At 40.6% G+C, this 18,796-nt stretch overlaps 2 protein-coding genes across 4 annotated transcripts in view; both read left to right on the top strand.

The window, feature by feature from the left end:
- Window positions 1-1,361: 1,361 nt before the first annotated feature.
- lgals3b (lectin, galactoside binding soluble 3b) lies at window positions 1,362-7,735 on the top strand. Its single transcript, XM_029729701.1, has 6 exons — window positions 1,362-1,455; window positions 3,614-3,624; window positions 3,758-4,099; window positions 4,288-4,376; window positions 5,313-5,481; window positions 5,745-7,735. The coding sequence occupies exons 2-6, from the start codon at window positions 3,619-3,621 to the stop codon at window positions 5,904-5,906; spliced, it is 768 nt and encodes a 255-aa protein (XP_029585561.1). The 5' UTR covers window positions 1,362-1,455; window positions 3,614-3,618; the 3' UTR covers window positions 5,907-7,735.
- Window positions 7,736-8,060: 325 nt separating this feature from the next.
- fbxo34 (F-box protein 34) overlaps window positions 8,061-18,796 on the top strand; it is a 48,512-nt gene continuing 37,776 nt past the window's right edge. The window contains exon 1 of one of the 3 annotated variants that reach the window (XM_029729698.1): window positions 8,061-8,415. The gene's annotated coding sequence lies outside the window, so the exon portion shown is untranslated. Of the gene's footprint in view, window positions 8,416-8,437; window positions 8,685-8,723; window positions 9,508-18,796 lie in introns of those variants that run through there. The other 2 variants (XM_029729700.1, XM_029729699.1) reach the window with 2 other exon arrangements.

The following is an 18,796-nucleotide window of genomic DNA, read 5'->3' as shown; positions in this document are numbered from 1 at the left end:
TGGTATAAAAATGCAGGCATGTTAAATTAGTGGGATTTTGGTCTGTGTATGAATGGGGTTTTTGAAACTCCTATCAGATCAGTGGGTATTAATTTAAAGCTTCAAAGAATATGCTTATGTGAGGGTACAGTATGTGTTCGTTTTGCCTGCCACTCCTGCACTGGGAAGAATAGCATGAATGCTGCAGGGTGGGGTCCTGCATCATACAGTGTTTGATTCATCACCGGCCTCATTCTTAAAAGTAATATGAGAAAGGGGAACAGAATGTCAGACAAATCCTGGATCTTGTTCCTAATTTGTTCCCTTGTGTTCTATTAATTCAGTTTATGACGTTGAGGATTGGTTTAAATTCAGCCTGCCCATTCTCACAGGCCTGCTGTGGTTCATTGGTGATGCCTTGATAATGTTAAGGGATTAGCTGTAGGTTGCTATGTAGGTGGGTATAAACGTCACACCTAGTAACAAACATAAAGATCCTATATATCACAATGCTAACAAACCTCACCCTGAATCCATGGTAAACACAGAACAGATCTGTCACTCGGAGTGGGTTGTTGTTTGACTTCTACAAACAAGGGACACATTAGAAAAGTCTGCTTGACAACATTCCTGCACCCACACCCACAAGCCATAGAAACTGACCTTTGTGGTTGGGGCTGTCTGCAAACAGATCCTCCCAGAGGTGCAAACATGTGTACACATGGAGACTTTCCATGGAAACTTTTCCCTCATCATAACTAAAAAGTGAACAGATAACTGTAAGAATCTCACATTACCGTTATTTGATAGTTGTACAGTACAACTTGTACTATAAAAACATAATTCTCAAATCAACACATGCAAACCTGTGTCATGTTGTTGTACATACGTTTCATGCAGGTGGGAAAGTTGCTTCGTAGGGCAGGGATCATCAACTAGTTTCAGCCGCGGGACTATTTTTTTCTTGAGAGGATGGTCAGGGGGTCAGAATTTAACTACAAATTATTTGTAGATTGCAAATCGGCCACAAGAAGCCCAAACAGATATAACATTTGACTAAAACATAAACATTTCAAACCTTGCTTACATTTGTATACGTTCACATATATCTCTATATTATGCATGGGAATACTTTGGAACAGATTTCGAAAATTAAAATCACTTGGAGCTGATTCGCTGGTGTTTTTACAGTCTTTGATATACAACAATAAAAATAAAGAAATAAAACATTATTACATTTTTTTGCACAGAAAACTTGTGGGGCCTCATAAAATCCACCACGGTCCAAATTCGGCGCACGGGCCGCCAGTTGGGGAACCCTGCATTAGGGTGTGGTCTCCCATATAGGGATAAGGGAAATAAAGGCATGGCCTTGGGGGAAACCCTGTATAAATACGCCCTGACACGCAGCTTCTCCAATTCTAGTATATGTCTGCCATATGAAGGGAGTAGCGTGGTGACATCAATGCACAACAGGTATGTCTAGGAATTCAGTGTTCATGTGTCAGTTCCTTGTACTCTAACATGGAGATATTCATCTGCATTGATATACTGATTTGTCCTGAGGACTGAGTTTGGAAAACACTGTTTAGTGTGGTAGGTACTGGACCAAAATGGCTGAGAAATTTAGCCTCATGGTTCAATGTTGATGTGGCACTTGACCCACTATGCTGTTCTTTGCACATGTCATAATGCTGAGTCTACCTTTTTTAATTAGTGGCAATGCAAAATGGTATTTAACAAATGGTGGTTGGAGAGGTTTTAACAGACACCTGCCGTTCATGTGTTGTGATCCCAAACTTTACATGATGCACTGAACATTCCACTAAACTCTTAGCAGTTCTGACAATGATTGTTAGTCTCTCAACATCCTGTTGCTCTGTTTCATGTGCATGTTTTTCTATTGCAGTTCTTGTCTTCACACTGTCTTCAGTCTGATTATGTAATGGTGACAGCCTGTTAGGACTAAGTAGAGTTGAGACTTCCCCCCTCTCATCCTTATTGTAGTTAGGCTACACTGTACACACAGAATCCAGGAAGTAGGCTAATATTGAAATGTGTATATTGACGTGAATACCTTGGCTGGTTTACTTTTGAAATTAACTTAATGTGTGTAGGGGTGTTATGGCTTTGTCCCACTGTAGCTCAGTTGGTAGAGCATGGCGCTTGCAACGCCAGGGTTGTGGGTTTGTTTCCCACAGGGGGCCAGTATGTAAAAAAAGTTATAAAATGTATGCACTCTACTGTAAGTCGCTCTGGATAAGAGCGTCTGCTAAATGACTAAAATGTAATGGCTTTGTCTGCTGAAATAAACATGGCACCTCACTTCAAATAAAATTGTATTTGTCACGTGCTGAATACAACTACTGTAGACCTTACAGTGAGGCTTACTTAAAAGCCCTTAACCAACAATGCAGTTAAGAAATAAGTAGTAACAAGTAATTAAAGAGCAGCAGTAAAATAACAATAGCTAGGCTACATACAGGGAGTACTGGTACAGAGTTGGTGTGGGGGCACTGGTTAGCTGAGGTAAAATGTAGATTTAAAGTGACTAGGCATAGAGTAGCAGCAGTGTTGGGGGGGGCAATGCGAATAGTCTGGGTAACCAGATTTCCAGACTCAAAGTAGGTCTGGTCTGACATGTGTGGGGTGAGGATAGGATGGGTCTTGGGTTGCAAAATGCTGGTAACCTTCCTAAAAATCCATGGTTTGAGAAGTCTTGGTTGGTGACTTCCCAGATGTCATGCTTATTGATGTCATTCCAGGAGTGTTCCAACCAGGATTTCTGAAGTGGGGGAAAAAGAGAATTTGGGGCAAGTTACTGGAATTCAGCAACACAAAGGGTGTCTCCCTGTTTGATATGGTCTGACATGAAGGCATTCTTACAATGCTGTCCAGAAAGCGGTACTCCTTATCAGTAATGTATACACAGTGCACAAAACATTAATGCCTTCCTAATAGTTTCACCCCTTTTGCCCTTAGAACAGCCTCATTTGTTGGGGGCATGGACTCCACGGTGTTGCAAGTGTTCCACAGGGATGCTTCCCACAGTTGTAAAGTTGGCTGGATGTCCTTAGGGTGGTGGAACATTGATACATGGGAAACTGAGTGGAAAAATCCAGCAGCATTGTAGTGCTTGACACTCAAACTGGTGTGCCTGGCACCTACTGTACCTCATTCAAAAGCACAAATATTTTCTTGCCCATTTGTTTGTGCCATTCAGAGGGCAATCTCTTTTTAATAGGGTGGAGCAGCTTTAAAATTGCAGATTGTGGCTTCTATCAATGCAATTGTCTGCATTTCCAAACCACCATAATTTTTCACAAGTATAATCCTTGTCTCATGACTTAAATCCTCCTTTAGCCTGTCTCCTCCCCTTCATCTACACTGAAGTGACTATAACATGTGACATCAAATAAGGATCATGGCTTTCACCTAGTCAGTTTATCATGCAAATCTTTTGTACACAGTATCTGTCATAGCTATGTGAGAAGACTGGTATGGTTCCAAAGATTGAGTTGGGTGGTGGATAAAGTTTAATGTAGACTAACATATATTTAAGTGTACTTTCTCTCAAGACCTGCAGTTGCAGTATTTAAAACATACAATTCATATTTCTCACCCTCTTTTTCAGATAAAATGAATGTAAGTAGTTTTCTTAATTCTGTCATTTGTTTAGTGCAGGAATAATCATGCATCTTAAATAAATCAGGGAAGTGCCTTGAAACAGTAAACGTGTGCATATCACCAATCCTCTCTTCCCCTTGCTCCCCTGTAGCTGTCAGATGCTCTGGGTGGTGGACCGGGCTCTCCAGGCCAGAACAACCTGCAGGGTGGTGGGGGCATGTGGCCTGGTGGACAACCCAACCAACCAACATGGCCAGGACAGCCTGGTGTTCAACCGGCTTGGCCTGGTCAGCAGCAACCAGGCCAGCCCACCCCCATGTGGCCTGGACAACAACCAAACCCTTCCCAACCCTCATGGCCGGGGCAACAATATGGAGGTGGAGTACAGCCCAGCCAGCCAACCTGGCCCGGACAACCAGGGCGAGGACCGCCCAGCCAGCCAACATGGCCAGGGCAGCCTAGCCAACCTACTGCTCCTCAACATCAATCACTGGTAAGGGAAGACGTTTAATCCTGAAGATATTGGTTATGATTTGAAAAACCAAGAGCAAGGTTCATTATTGTTGTGGCAGACAGCGATCAAGACCTCTACTCTGATATTTGTGTAAGCCTGTCTGAATGAAAGGGCTTTTATTATTATTCTTTTCTCTTCTCAACGGACCCATTTTATTTCCTTTACAGAAAGTGCCATATGATCAGAACCTGCCAAACGGATGCTATGACAATATGGTCATCACCATTAACGGGACAATTAACCACAATGCCAAAATGTCAGTATTCACATCAAAATATAGTTATAATTTAGTGTACTTGTGAACATCTCCATTGCAGTCATTTCCACATGATTCTGAATGTTACTATGATTTCAGTCTTGTAGCCAATTATAGGTACTTGATTGGCATACCCCCTTGACATGTCTGCAAACCTCTTCTACTGTAGCCTGGGTACCAGTCTGTTGCTGTAATCTTGTCATATCAAACATGTCTGGCATGACAAGGGGTTAAAATGATTGCACAAACCAGTTTGGAACCAGGCTACGCTCAAGATCAAATATGGTTCTTTTGTTTGTCAGAATGTGACTCATAAGTATCTACCTCGTGATGTAGAAAGAGACTAATGGGAGGATTTGCATTGATAATCAAGCAGTGGCTAGTTTTTTAAAAAAAAAGTGGAATTTAAATCTTTGAACAAGGTTGGCAGACAGTAGCCTAATCCCAACAGGGCATCGTGACACATTATTTATAATTCTCAACTGATTACATTTTCAGTCATGTAATGACAATGGGTGAGGTATGAACAAATTATGAATTCAGTGCCAGATAATACCTACCACAAATCACTAAAGTCAAGAGCACTAACTACGGCCATAGTCTTGGAGCCCATCCATCACCATGGAAACATCTGAGGGCTGATGAGATGGCTTGCACAACATGCATTCCTCATAAAACATAATGCTGTTTGACTTATAATAGACACTAGTTAAACGCATTTGTCTTTCACAAAATCCTCGCTCCACCATGTTATTTGCCTGGTCACAGATCTGATTGTGCGCTAAACTCTATTGGTCATTGTCAAGACAAACTAAATAGTTTATGGAAATGAGACAAGGAGTTGTCATTATAGCACAGACTGGCACATAAGCTACCATGCTCTTATTTAATGTAAATGTCAGGGTAATCTTGACTAATGTTACGATCTCCTTTTAGGTTCACATTGAACCTGACCAAAGGGAATGACATTGCCATGCACATTAACCCTCGCTTTGATGACCAGGGCAAGAAAACGATTGTGAGGAACAGTCTGATTGGCAGTAAATGGGGCAAAGAGGAGAGGGAACACAACCACTTCCCTTTCACTCAGGGCCAGCCTTTTGAGGTAAGGGATCTACATTCCTGTTCACTTCATGTGAACCAATCAGTTCTGCAACTATGATGGTTGGGGTCATTGAAAATGAGTTGTGCACTATATAGGGAATAGGGTGCCATTTAGGACAGACTTGGACACCCCTGTATTGATTAGATTTTTTTCAGTTGTCATTTTAGGTTTATTTATGAATGTTGTATGATCAGTATAGTGACATTCATTTCATATCAACAGTCTTTGATTTTGCATAATAGTTTGGTCCTGTGTTTTTCCAGATGAAAATCATGTGCACTAACAATGAGTTCAGGGTGGCAGTGAACAACTCGCACCTCCTGGAGTACAAACACCGCATCCGTGACCTCGACTCAATCAAACACCTGGGTATCTACAATGACGTCACCCTCACGTCTGTGGAGATCGATAACTTTAATATCTAGCAGGTTTGGTTCCAGCCATAGAAATAGAATGACTAGCATGGCCTAGCCTCAAGTTATTTCTATGATTCAAAAGACTTCCCTTGTCTTTAAACAGAAGTACAGTAGCTTGACTCAAGCTTTAAGCCACTAGGACTCACATTCTGTACTAGGCCAGTCTGTTCTCTGTTAAAATATATTTTGAGAAGTGAAATTCCCTTACGGCAAATTCATATACTTTGGTCTTCAAGTAATTTGTGTAAACTGGTAATGTATAGACTGTATGCAATAAATGTGGTGTTGGCATATTTTTTCTCCATGTAGACACTACAGGATGTCTTGAGTGATTGTATAATGCATCCCACTAGGTGGCAGAGTTGATACGTAAATGTTTGAGAACCACAAGTCTAGTATTTGGATAGGCTGGGGGAAAAAACTCATTGTAGCCTACCTGTACACAGTGGAACTTAAACACCTAGGCTATTACTTTACATTAGTAAATGATGCACTGTCAGTCAAATCCTTTTAACCCTGCAAACATGAGCAAGTTTCTAGACTTTGCTTGTTGGTCAAGTGGTGATTTATCTTCAGCACTTAATGTTTACTTGGAGGAAAGGGTCTCTGAGCAATATTGTTGACGATCGTCTCAAGTGACGCACTGACTTTACAGAAGGAGTACGTTGACAAAATCAACACTGCATCTTTTCACTAGCCACTAAACAAAATATGCTATTTATACCACTGAAATTTCTGCTTTGATTAACTTATTTCAGTTCTCTATTTACAGACTAAGGAGTGCTGTGTCTGTCATTAGTGTTTCTCATGTTTAGTGATGTGTTGTCACAATGTGGCATAACTTGTAAAACACTCCTAGAACTCTCACAATGGCTTTTAATTTGTGATCACAAACATTACAGCCCTTGCTGCCCTCCACGGCAATGAACCCCTTGGATCACTTAAGATGAGACTGCCAAGATGCAGTTAGACATGCCACATCATAGGGACTTTGCCCCCGCCGGCTCTTAATCTACCAGCCAAACCACATCTAACTACCCCCCCCCCCAAAAAAAACTGACAGTGTCAAGTAGACAGGGGCAAATGGGTGTGTTGACTGTAGAGGCAGTCATGGCTACACTGACTTCAACTGCGTGGCTCATATCTCCAGGAGAGGGTGTGACCAGTCTGTGGAGCAAATGTTTACAATATGAAGTGTACAATAATACACAGCTCCATGGTACCTTAAGTTGATGTACACTTGAGATACACACAGGTGTTTTAAGAATGCTTCCTTGACAAAGGTACTCGCAGGCACACTGATCTGTAGGGCTAGGCTACACACAATGAAAATGGGTTATCCTCACAGGAAGCTTGTCTCGAGTTCAAAGCGTGTATGTCTTCTAAAATAAGATGGCACCTTGCCTCCGGTATATGATTCAATAATGAGTATAAAGATTGATCAAAGCCACTGGAGGGGAAACATTGACAGATCACATTCCTCTCTACAGCAGGTTACCAGAGGAAGCTGGCACATGCTTACCTGACACAATGTGTTGTGGCCTGTGGGAAACAAGTAGTGCATCCCAAATGGCACCCTGTTCCCTATATAGTGCACTACTTTTGGACTTCAGAGTCCTATTGGCCCTTGTCAAAAGTAGTGCACTATAAAGAGAACAGGGTGCCATTAAGGGACCCAAACAAAGACACCTTAGTATCCTGAAGTCAGGTCACTGATACATTTTTCATGATGGAAACTATGGACAGTCTCGATGGAAACTGAAAACGGATGAATTATTAAATGACACTTATGCCCATGTATAAACTGCTGTGAACTTCATAAAGGTTGGAACATTAAATTGCTCTCAAATCGTTTTTGTACCTGCTTTATGGAATGGCTTAATATGGATTTCAGAACTTGTGATGTGTCCTATAATTTTGGCTCAACTAATCTATTTTAAAAATGTCTAATTTGTTTCCTCAAGTGAGCCTAGGCCTATTCCCAAAATGTAAATGACCTATAAAAGTGATCAATATTTGTTCAACTTTTCATGAAAGATTACTGTATGTTCAATGGAAAGAAGTGTAGTAGGACGATCAACCAACGTGAGTCGAGGTGCAACCAAAAAGTGCTGACTCACCATGTATGTTCAATGGCTGAGTATAATTTTGTCTGTAATTTGCTTATGCATGAAGTTCCGAATGTTCTTTGATCTTTTTGCGCGCGCATGATCGTTTGGCGGACGCTTTGAATAAGCAAGCCAAGCACGTCAGAACGCTGCGTGGACGTCCCCCGCGAGTAGTTTTGTAGTAGTGACTGGTTAGCTATCCAGCAACTGTGATTAACGACGTTCGCACCAATACGGCCGAAATGAGAACGATGTGACTCATTTATTTCATAGTTATTAAGACCGTATGGATACGGTTATAATTTCTTGTAAGGATTCTGCTGAACAGTGAAGACGGCGCTGCTTTGCCCCGCAAGTGCTCCTAACAAGAGGATTGGAGACATTTCATTTCCGTTTTTTCTCAGCAGCAGGTCAGCTTGAACCTTTGCTTTGGTACTCTAACTATGGCTAAAATAGGTAGCTAACTACATGGATTAATAATAACAAATTCTAGCTAATATTGTTCAACTGAGTTGACACATTGCTGTGCGTAAAATGTCTCGTCAAGCTGCCTCGCTAAATTAGTCAGAACAGAAATTGTGTAGCTAACGTTAGATGACTAGTAACTAACGTTAGCATTGTTAATAGCTGAGGTGGGTGGCGTGGAAGACTGCTCTGCATTTCACTTTAATATGATAAGGTAATTGGTTAGTTAAATATGTCCACACAACGTTAACTAGCTAACGTTCTGGACTTGTTTTGTACGGAATTAGCATTACCATTATAAGTTTCTCACCATGGCATAGGTAGTTAGCTGCTACACCCTTGATTCAAGGCTTGACTGCGATGTTGTGTTCCTGTACATTGGTGGAAAAGGCCTTTTTCAATTGGATCAACCGTTTGTTATAAACGTTGACATCTCGTTTTGCTTAAATTTAACGAACTAATTTATAGCTATCATTAACTAGTTAGCTATTTATCAATCACCTTGGTAACTTCCACCTTGTTTTGGCAATACGTTAGCAAGCTAACAGCTAGCTAGCTAACGTTAGTAAGTCTCGGCACAGGCAGCACAACAAGCTCACACATTTGTTAGCCAATTCGAACGATGGAAACACGGATGGTCGTTTTGTAAACATGAATGTGGCAATGTGTGAAAATATCTTAATTTGCTGTTGTGTGTCGCGGTGTTGCTAAATAGTCAAACAGCTAATTTCCTAAGTTATTAATTTATTAACATGGTTAATACTAATCAATGTGATAACATGCCATTCTAAAATAGGCACGTTTGTATGTCGATACCCACGTATCATGATTTGCAAATGTGTCATTTCGCAAACTTGTATCGTGTGGAAAAATTGAACGGTAGCAAAGTTGTAACTTGACATTCAATGCGATTTGCAAACATGCAACTCGATTTGAGGATGAATAGACCCTTTTCCAGTACTAACGTCACGCAGAGATGCGGACGACGCTTGGCTGCAGTAAGATCGCCATCTGCGCCCATTCAACACAGTCTATATGTACGTTATTATTACTAAACAAAGTAACTTTTTGGGGTTCTCATACGCTTACAATTATGTTTTGATTCTTGCTTTAACAGTCGCTAAGATTATAGTTGGTTGTGATCTTTGCAAAGTAACTATTTTGGATGCAGCAGTTGTTAGCTAGAATGCTAACGCGCATTGATATAGGCTGTACCAAACGCTAGCCAAAGAGCCATTTTACTGGTAGTGTTTAACAAAAAAAGTAATGCAGTTGATTTGCGATGATGAAACAAACATTATATTAAGCATGACATTCATACAAGCCTTGAAATCCAATTATAATCCAAAAGTAGTGTGAAATGCACTCAAAGGCATTTTGGCGTTCTATAACTCCCCTTGTTCTGCCACCAACTTCCACACATCGCAGTCCTGCGGCAATGTTTGTAAAAACACAGAAAGAGGTCTATGCAACTCATTAATAACTAAACTTGCGAATCTTTTAAATAATACCTGTTGCCCATGTCGAATATGCTTGCTCAGAGTTTTGACACGAATGTGAGGTCTAACCAAATTTTTTGTAGTTTGAAATTCACTGAGGGACCTTACAGATAATTGTTTGTGTGGGGTGCAGAGATGAGGTAGTTATTAAAAAAATTATGTTAAACACTATTGCACACAGTCCATGCAATTTATGTAACGCAATGTTTCTTTCCCCCCCCCCTTAAACTTAGAAGGCAAATAATTTATCACAAACCAAATATAAGTGTTGATATTAGTTATTACTTCAACATTAGTGCGTTTTTGATCAATTTCTAATACATTTAAGACTTTTTCTAGTAGATTTCTAAGACCCCTTTTCTATCTGTTTGACCAGAAATCAAAGCCTTTGCTTATTTCAAATGTTTAGGATGGGAAATGGTAGAAAAATGTATGCCTTAATTTCTCAAATATACTCTTAGCTTTCATTTGACACCCAATTTGACATGTTCTTATGAACTTCACATGTTGGCGCTCATATGGGTCCTTTATGTGGAAATGTCCATCTTTAATAGGAGTGAAGAACTTTCGATAACAGTTGTGCTTTAAAATGCATCACTTCCCATTTAAACTGTGAGTCTTAAAATGACAATCTTTTGAAGAAGTAAACAGCTGCTTGTTGTGAAGTGCTAAAGGTTATGGCACACGTGATTAGTTCTATACACTTGTTTGTCCTGCAAATACGCTTTTAGTCCAAACTTTGTACTTAGGCCTGGACTGTGATTTAACAAGTCAATTGTCTGAGAGGTGTTAAAGGGTATGTTTTTGCCATGTGGCATGTTCAGTGTCACAGCAGTGTTTTGCTAATTTGTACAGAGTGTAGTTACAAGATTTTCCTACAGTGCAGTACTCAAAATGGGTTGGATGATGAAGCCCAATAAGCCATTTGGCAAAAAGCATGTTCTTGAACAAAGTCGCCATGAGTTCTTGTGACAGATTTCTGTTGTACAATGATGCTGAAATCTTCCTATTTCTACCGATTTTCATGCTGCTGTCTACTGTGACTTGTAACTATTTATGATTTAATTCTTCATTCTGTTGGTTGTGGTTTGGGATGAGGATGTAGGCTTAGTGAGTGATTATTGAGCGAGTCATTCAGTGGTTAATTGTACAGCCAGAGAAGGCTTTGGCACTTCCAGGGAACTGAAGCAGATGTTTCAGGGTGGATGTTGTCTCCATCGATTTCAATATTGTACAGCAGCTCCATAACCTCTCAACTACTGTAAAACATTGGGAAAAAGACACAATAACAAACTTCAGCTGTGCGCAGTAGATCGCCTGCTGGGTGTCGACCAACGGTGGCAATTCAACATGTAGAATAGTTGGGAAAGTAACTAAAAATGAAGGCAGCTGTTCTGTGGTCAGGGGCGATAGGACAGCCACCCGCTGCTTTTAACCGTTCATCGGCAGTCTGTTTGGCCTTTTAGTCAGTCAACCCATCAGAAGAACCCATTAGCCTAACTGTCCAACATCAATCATCTCACATGTTAGGCCTATAGGCCCAAATGTGTGCAAATGCACAATGATTTATGCTTTAAAGGGACGCTGACCTTAATGGTTTGGCCTTGTTTTTTTTCCTTGCTCATTAAGTGCTTGCGGCCATGACTGAAGCCAAACGTGAGTTGTCTTGGGGGTGTGGTTTGATGTGAGTGTGTCTTTGCCATTCAATCACAACAAACCAAGGGCAGTACAGTTGTGAGTAGTGACAGCGAGGTAAGCAAAACTAGCTTTGCTATTGTAGAGAAGTTTAGGACTTCTTCTGTCCTGACTCACCATATCAAGATGGTCAATTTAATTCAGTTCAATGCGTTGGCTAAAGCCTGCGCTGACCTGTATTTAGGCAAGCTGACAGCAGCTAGCTAGTATAGCTTGGGCATAGTTGCAGCCGGCTAGCCTAACTAGCGGATTTATTTGAAATCCCAGTTATGCCAAAATCGCAACAACCAGTGTCTGAAATGTTCACATACGGTAACAACTGCAAGTTCACTGCCCTGTCTTCAGTCTGCTATCCAACAAAGCAATATTCTATAGCTAACTGGCTAGTTTTTGTCTCCTTACGTCTGCTAGTAGATATTTTCCAGGCGACAAATCCCAGAACTACTAATCTCCCTACAGGTTTAGGCTACATGTGGACATTGCACAAACATCACCCAGCTTGAGTGTCGATGTGCTTATTGGCAAACAATCAATGGGTGTGTTTGTTACATTCAAAACATTTTCTGCTGTAATTATCACATTGATGTGCTTATAAACGCCTACACTTTACCTAGCAAATCAAAATAAGTTGTGTAGAGTACAACATCAGCTGTCTAACCAGAACTATTATGCCATTATACATCTATGGTCTAAGGATTTGGCTGTCAAACCAGTAACCACACAATGACATTCGCAGCTCTCTGGGTAAAGTTGTCTTCAATTCTCCAGTGGGTGTGCATGAAGTCCCTTCCATCTATTACAGGTGCAGTCAGTTGTCAGGAGGGGTGGAGTGCATAACACTCCATCCTGGATATGGCAGCATTTTGCTTCAACTCATGAGTCCAGCAGGCAGTCCAATAACTACAGGCAGATGTGAGATGCAAGAGGATTGCACTATTTTCATACTGTAGGCTATACTGACCAATTCAAAGCTTCCCCCAGGAGAGTCCAATTGCTGAACTTACAGTGCTGTGAAAAAGTAATTGCCCCCTTTCAGATTTTCTCTCTTTGCATTTTTTTGACACTGAATGTTATCAGATCTTCAGCCAAAAACGAATATTAAAGGAACCTGAGTGAACAAATAACACATTTGGATACTTATTTCATTTAACTCTTTACACTCGTACCCTTATACGGGTTGAAAATGGCAGTTGGACACTAACAAGTGCCTACATTGAAACGTAGTGGCTCTACAGTAACATGCTATACATGTCAGAGCTCAAATTTTCTGGTTCACAGCGCAGTATTGGTTTTGACTGACTGTTCTGAACTTGAGCACCGCAAGCGACAAGAAGTTGCCCCCATCCTTCCTGCTAATTGGGCAACTTTGCAAATGTTTAGTCTGAGTGATGGAAACGCTGTAAATAAAGATGACTCAATGTATTTTGAAAGATGAGACATTGAGGATTATGTTAAATACCGCTTTGTCATACAAGCAAGCCAATGTGCACTTTACATTTCCATATCATAAAACTCCTGTAATATACAGTATCAACGTTTATTAGGTCTGTCCCTGACAACAACAACAAAAAATCAAAGTCAACCGAGAGTAGTCTGTTCTTTCACCCAAGTGTTTATTTGACATATATACACTCTGTTTTAATAAAATCACTTATATGCACTGAGCTTGTCTGATGCTTTAAGTGCACTGTTTGATGAAATAATTAAGACACAAATGACTAGAGGGAGTCTGACAAGTGTATTTGATCGGGCTCAGACTTGCTGCGCTGTAAAAAAAGAGAAAAGACAGTGAGTGCCTGTGACTAGCACCTGTTCTCTCTCTCCTCCCTGCTGCAGCAACCACAGAACATCAAGTGTTTTTTGTTTTGTGCAATCCATGTTGCTGAAACTGCAGCATAATTACAGCCGTTTCTGGCTTAAGTTCTGTTACTCAAATCCTTTATTTGTTTAGGAAAAACATGCCCTATTCTCTCGCCTGACCTACAGCCTATGATAATCACATCAATAAATTGGTTATAACAAACTCCAACACCGTAACACATGTGACAGCAAAACGGGTGAATGTTTACTGGTTGCTCAGGAGGGAAAGGGGAAGTCAGATGTGTGGAATAAATTTGACTTAGTTGTGAAAACTACTGGACATCTAGAAAAATAAGGTAGGTAAGGAGCAAGTGCTGCGCGCATAATTGTGCCAAATAGGTGCTGTTAGATAGAAATAATATTGTAGACCATTTTGGAACAGTATAAACAACACTAAATCAATTCTAAGCGTACCTTTTTTTTGTGAAGCCTTTATTACAGCAAAGACTAAAAACAGTCGCATGCAATTGCTGACATGGAACGTCTTATTTTTTTGTTTAGTCAAATTATTCAAGGCTCCCTTGTTTTATTTTAAAACTAAAATGCTTGATTGCATTTCAAATCATGAATGACTCGTATGCTGTCTGATGACATGAATGATCGATAAATTGTAAGCAATACCAGAGGCTGTTCTAATGGAAAACAAGTGTAAAGCCTTTATAACAGCATGACAAAAATTCAAAGGGAAAGGGGGATACCTAGTCAGTTGTCCAACTGAAATGTTTCTTCTGCATTTAACCCAACCCCTATGAATCAGAGAGGTGCGGGGGGCTGCCTTAATCGACATCCACATCTTCGGCGCCCGTGGAACAGTGGGTTAACTGCCTTGCTCAGGGGCAGAATGACAAAACAGCCGAAATTGCTTTATCCGACATGTTGTGGTTGACTATGTTTAACATAGAAAGAGCGGGTGTTCTTAATGTTTTGTATACTCAGTGTATGTGGATGACTTATAAAGTCAGGTACGTTTAACACTTAGGCTATTGATTATAGACCTAATTAAGTTGTTTTCCTCTCCACTTTTCTTAGACAGTTAAGGCAAGGGCTGTTTTCTCGTCTCCTCACACCGCTCCTGCCTCCACCGCATTGTCCTCAACACCAATATGCTAGTTAACTTTGCTATTGTGCATAAACACTGTAGCAACATGGTCTAGGAAAAGGCAGCAATTCAACAGTGCACTGTTTCAGAACCGCGGACAGCGACCGCTATCCGACGCGGAAGGAAGTGAATTTGTTATAAAATAATATTTGTATTTGTGTTGCACCGTTGTTCTTACATAATATAACCATATACAATTTCAGTAGCACGTTTTGGAGTGATGGACTGTGCCATCCACACGGCCTCCCCAATGGATTAGTCCACTCGGACAAGTACGAATCAGACTGTTTTGTGTACCATGAAAAAAATTGAGTATGCAACTGGCTAAAGGAATCTCGATCAACCAACAGCATATCGACCAAACAGTCAAGCAGTCGACTAGATGGTGTCAGCCCTTTTCTGATCACTGTGTTGTCATATCCTGGGTTGTTCTGAGCAGAATGAGCCTATGCTTGTCGTATTGGGAAGAAATTTGGTGGGGAACACACTTCTGCGTGCTCTCGTGACGCAATTCTATGCGCACCAAAATTACCATCTGCTTCTCTGAATTGCCTTGTGAAAGCCTAAACACTGTGAAATCGTTTTTTGTAACTTAGCTAGCCATGTTGGCAATAGAACACGCTTTGAAATGATACCCACCTGACCAGATTGCGATTTATAACAGACCATTTTTGGAATGCATAAAGGCGGGGATGCAGGGCTGTGCCCCCCCCCCCCCCCCCCCCCACCAAAAGAAAAAACACAAGTCTGCTTGCTCTAGTTCTTCAACAGCACAGCTAGGAGAGCTCAAAATAGCACGCTATAATTGAAGGCTTTTTGAGTCATAAAAGTGCATTGAAATGACATAGGAAGTGTGCACACTTTGGAGAGGTGTGGGGCCACTTAGAGACACCAGTTAGACCTCTCACTCAAACCCTTGACTTATGCTGCACCTTCCCCAAATAACCATGAATATTCATATGTTGCTGAATGTATCCAGAGTATTTTAAGATTTCTTTATCATCAAATGTGGCATAAATGTAAAATGCACATAAAATCAACCGTGTAATGTTTGCATTCAGTCTTGTCAGATTAACTGTTTTGTCCTCACCTTTAGTTTTATCCAATCTCCAAACTGTGACCTTGTAATTGTTACCATGGTTATGCATGTGCATTTCATATTTCTTCTGGAAGAAACATTTCTATTTATCCCTATTCATATAGGCCAATTCTCACGAGTGTGAAGGGTTAATTAAGAAAGGTATGCAACACCCAATGCCTCTGTGTGAAAAAGTAATTGCCCCCTTACACTAAATAACTGGTTGTCACCTTTAGCTGCAATGACTGCAACCAAACACTTCCTGTTGTTGTTGTTCAGCCTCTCACATCGCTGTGGAGGAATCTTGGCCCACTTTTCCATGCAGAACTACTTTAACTCAGTGACATTTGTGGGCTTTTAAGCATAAACTGCTCATTTCAGGTCCTGCCACAACATCTCAATGGGGTTCAGGTCTGGACTTTGACTAGGCCATTTCAAAACTTTAAATATTTAGTTTTTCAGTCATTCTGATGTAGACTTGCTTGTGTTTTGGAGCGTTGTCTTGCTGCATGACCCAGATGTGTTTCAGCTCAATGGCGGATGGCCTGATTCTCTCCTTTTAGAATTCTCTTGATACAGAGCAGAATTCATGGTGACTTTAGTAGTGACCGGGAGTGCAGATCCTGAGGCAGCAAAGCATCCCCAAACCATCACACTACTACTGTGCTTGAACATTGGTGAGGTTCTTACTCTGAAATGCAGTGTTTGGTTTTCGCCATTCATAACTGGACCCATGTTTGCCTAAAAGCACCTGGATGATCTTCAAGACTCCAGGGAAGAATGTTCTATGGAGAGATGAGTCAAAAGTGGAACTTTTTGACATGGGTTATGTCTGGCGAAAAACCAAACACTGATCATAATTCTTCCACAACCATGTGAAAGACTGATCGACAACTACAGGAAGCGTTTTCGTTGCAGAAATTGCAGCTAAATGTGGCACAATCAGTTATTTGTATTTATTATGGATCCCCGTTAACTGCTGCCAAGTCAGCATCTACTCTTCCTGGGGTCCATCAAAATTTAAAGCCGTTATACATTTTTAAAAACATTACAACATATTTTACCTGTGTGTGTGAATAGTGTGTATGTTATTGTGTGTTTTGTATTCATGTTTGTGTTGCTTTTTCTTTTTTTTAAATCAAATTTTACTGCTTGCATCAGTTACTTGATGTAGTCATGACTTTATGTAGTACTGTACGCCTCCCATAGTCTGTTCTGGACTTTGGGACTGTGAAGAGATGTCTTGTGGGGTATGCATGAGTGCCAGTAGTTCAAACCGACAGTTCGGTGCGTTCAACATGTCAATAATTCTCACAAATACAAGTAGTGGTGAAGTCAATTTCTCCTCCACTTTGAGCCAGGAGAGATTGATATACATATTATTGTTAGCTCTCTATGTACATCCAAGGGCCAGCAGTGCTGCCCTGTTCTGAGCCAATTGCAAATTTCCTAAGTCCCTCTTTGTGGCATTTGACCACACAACTGAACAGTAGTCCAGGTGCTACAAAACTAGGGCCTGTAGGACCTGCCTTTTTGATTGTGCTGTTAAGAATGCAGAGCAGCGCTTTATTATGGACAGACTTCTCCCTATCCTAGCTACTGTTGTATCAATATGTTTTGACCATGACAGTTTACAATCCAGTGTTACTCCAAGCAGTTTAGTCTCAATTAACACACTAATTACAATGTTTAGTGAATGATTTGTCCCAAATACAATGCTTTCAGTTTTGGAAATACTTAGTGCTGACTTATGCCTTGCCTCCCATTCTGAAACAAACTGCAGCTCTTTAAGTGTTGTAGTGATTTCAGTCACTGTGGTAGCTGACGTATAGTGTTGAGTCATCCGCATACATAGACACATTGACTTTACTCAATGTTGTTAGTAAAGATTGAAACAAGGGGCCTAGACAGCTGCCCTGGGGAATTCCTTATTCTACCTGGATTTTGTTGGAGAGGCTTCCATTAAAGAACACCATCTGTTCCGTTAGACCGATAACTCTCTATCCAGAATATAGCAGAGGGTGTAAAGCCATGACACAAGTTTTTGCCGCAACAGACTATGATCAATAATGTCAAAAGCCACGCTTAAGTCTAAAAACGCCCCCCACAATCTTTTTATCATCAATTTCTCTCAGCCAGTCAGTCATTTGTGTAAATGCTGTGCTTGTTGAATGTCCTTCCCTATAAGCGTGCTGAATGTCTGACAATGCTATTTTACAGTAAACAAATTGAATCTGGTCAAACACAATTTCTTCCAAAGTTCTACATAGCGTTGGTAACAGGCTAATTGGTCGGCTATTTGAGCCAGTGAAGGGGGCTTTAGTATCCTTAGGTAGGGGAATAACTTTTGTTTCCCTCCAGACTTGAGGGCACACACTTTCTAGTAGGCTTAAATTGAAGTTATGGAAAATAGGAGTGGCAATATCATCTGCTATTATCCTCAGTAATTGTCCATCCAAGTTGTCAGATCCCGGTGGCTTGTCATTGGTGATAGAAAACAATATTCACTTCACAGAATTCAAAATTAGAATTCTTGTTTTTTCATAATTTGGTCAGATATACTTGGATGTGTAGTGTCAGCGTTTATTGCTGGCATGTCATGGCTAAGTTTGCTAATCTTGCCAATGGGTTTTGTGATGAATGAGCCATCTGATTCAATGAATGATGGAGCGGAGATTGCCTTTTTGCCCAAAATTTCATTTAAGGTGATCCAAAGCTTTTTACTATCATTCTTTGTAATTTATCTTTGTTTCATAGTGTAGTTCTTTTTATACAGATTAGTCGCATGATTTCTCAATTTGCAGTACGTTTGCCTATCGGTTGTGCGGCCACACCTATTTGCCATTTTATTTTGCATCATCCCAACCATACCATTTTTACCATACCATTTTTAAATTCCTCATCAATCCACGGGGATTTAAGTTTTTACAGTTATTTTCTTAATGGGTGCATGCTTATTAGTAACTGGGATAAGCAATTTCATGTGTCAAGTGCAGGGTCTGGTTGCGCCTCATTACACACCACGGACCAACAAATATTCTTTACATCAACAACCTAGGAATGGCTACAAAACTTATTGTATGACCTCTTATACA

This window comes from Salmo trutta, chromosome 33 (assembly GCF_901001165.1).
Source record: "Salmo trutta chromosome 33, fSalTru1.1, whole genome shotgun sequence".
Lineage (NCBI taxonomy): Eukaryota > Metazoa > Chordata > Actinopteri > Salmoniformes > Salmonidae > Salmo > Salmo trutta.
Note: the sequence above shows the minus strand (reverse complement) of the source record. Positions and strands in the feature narration are given on the sequence as shown.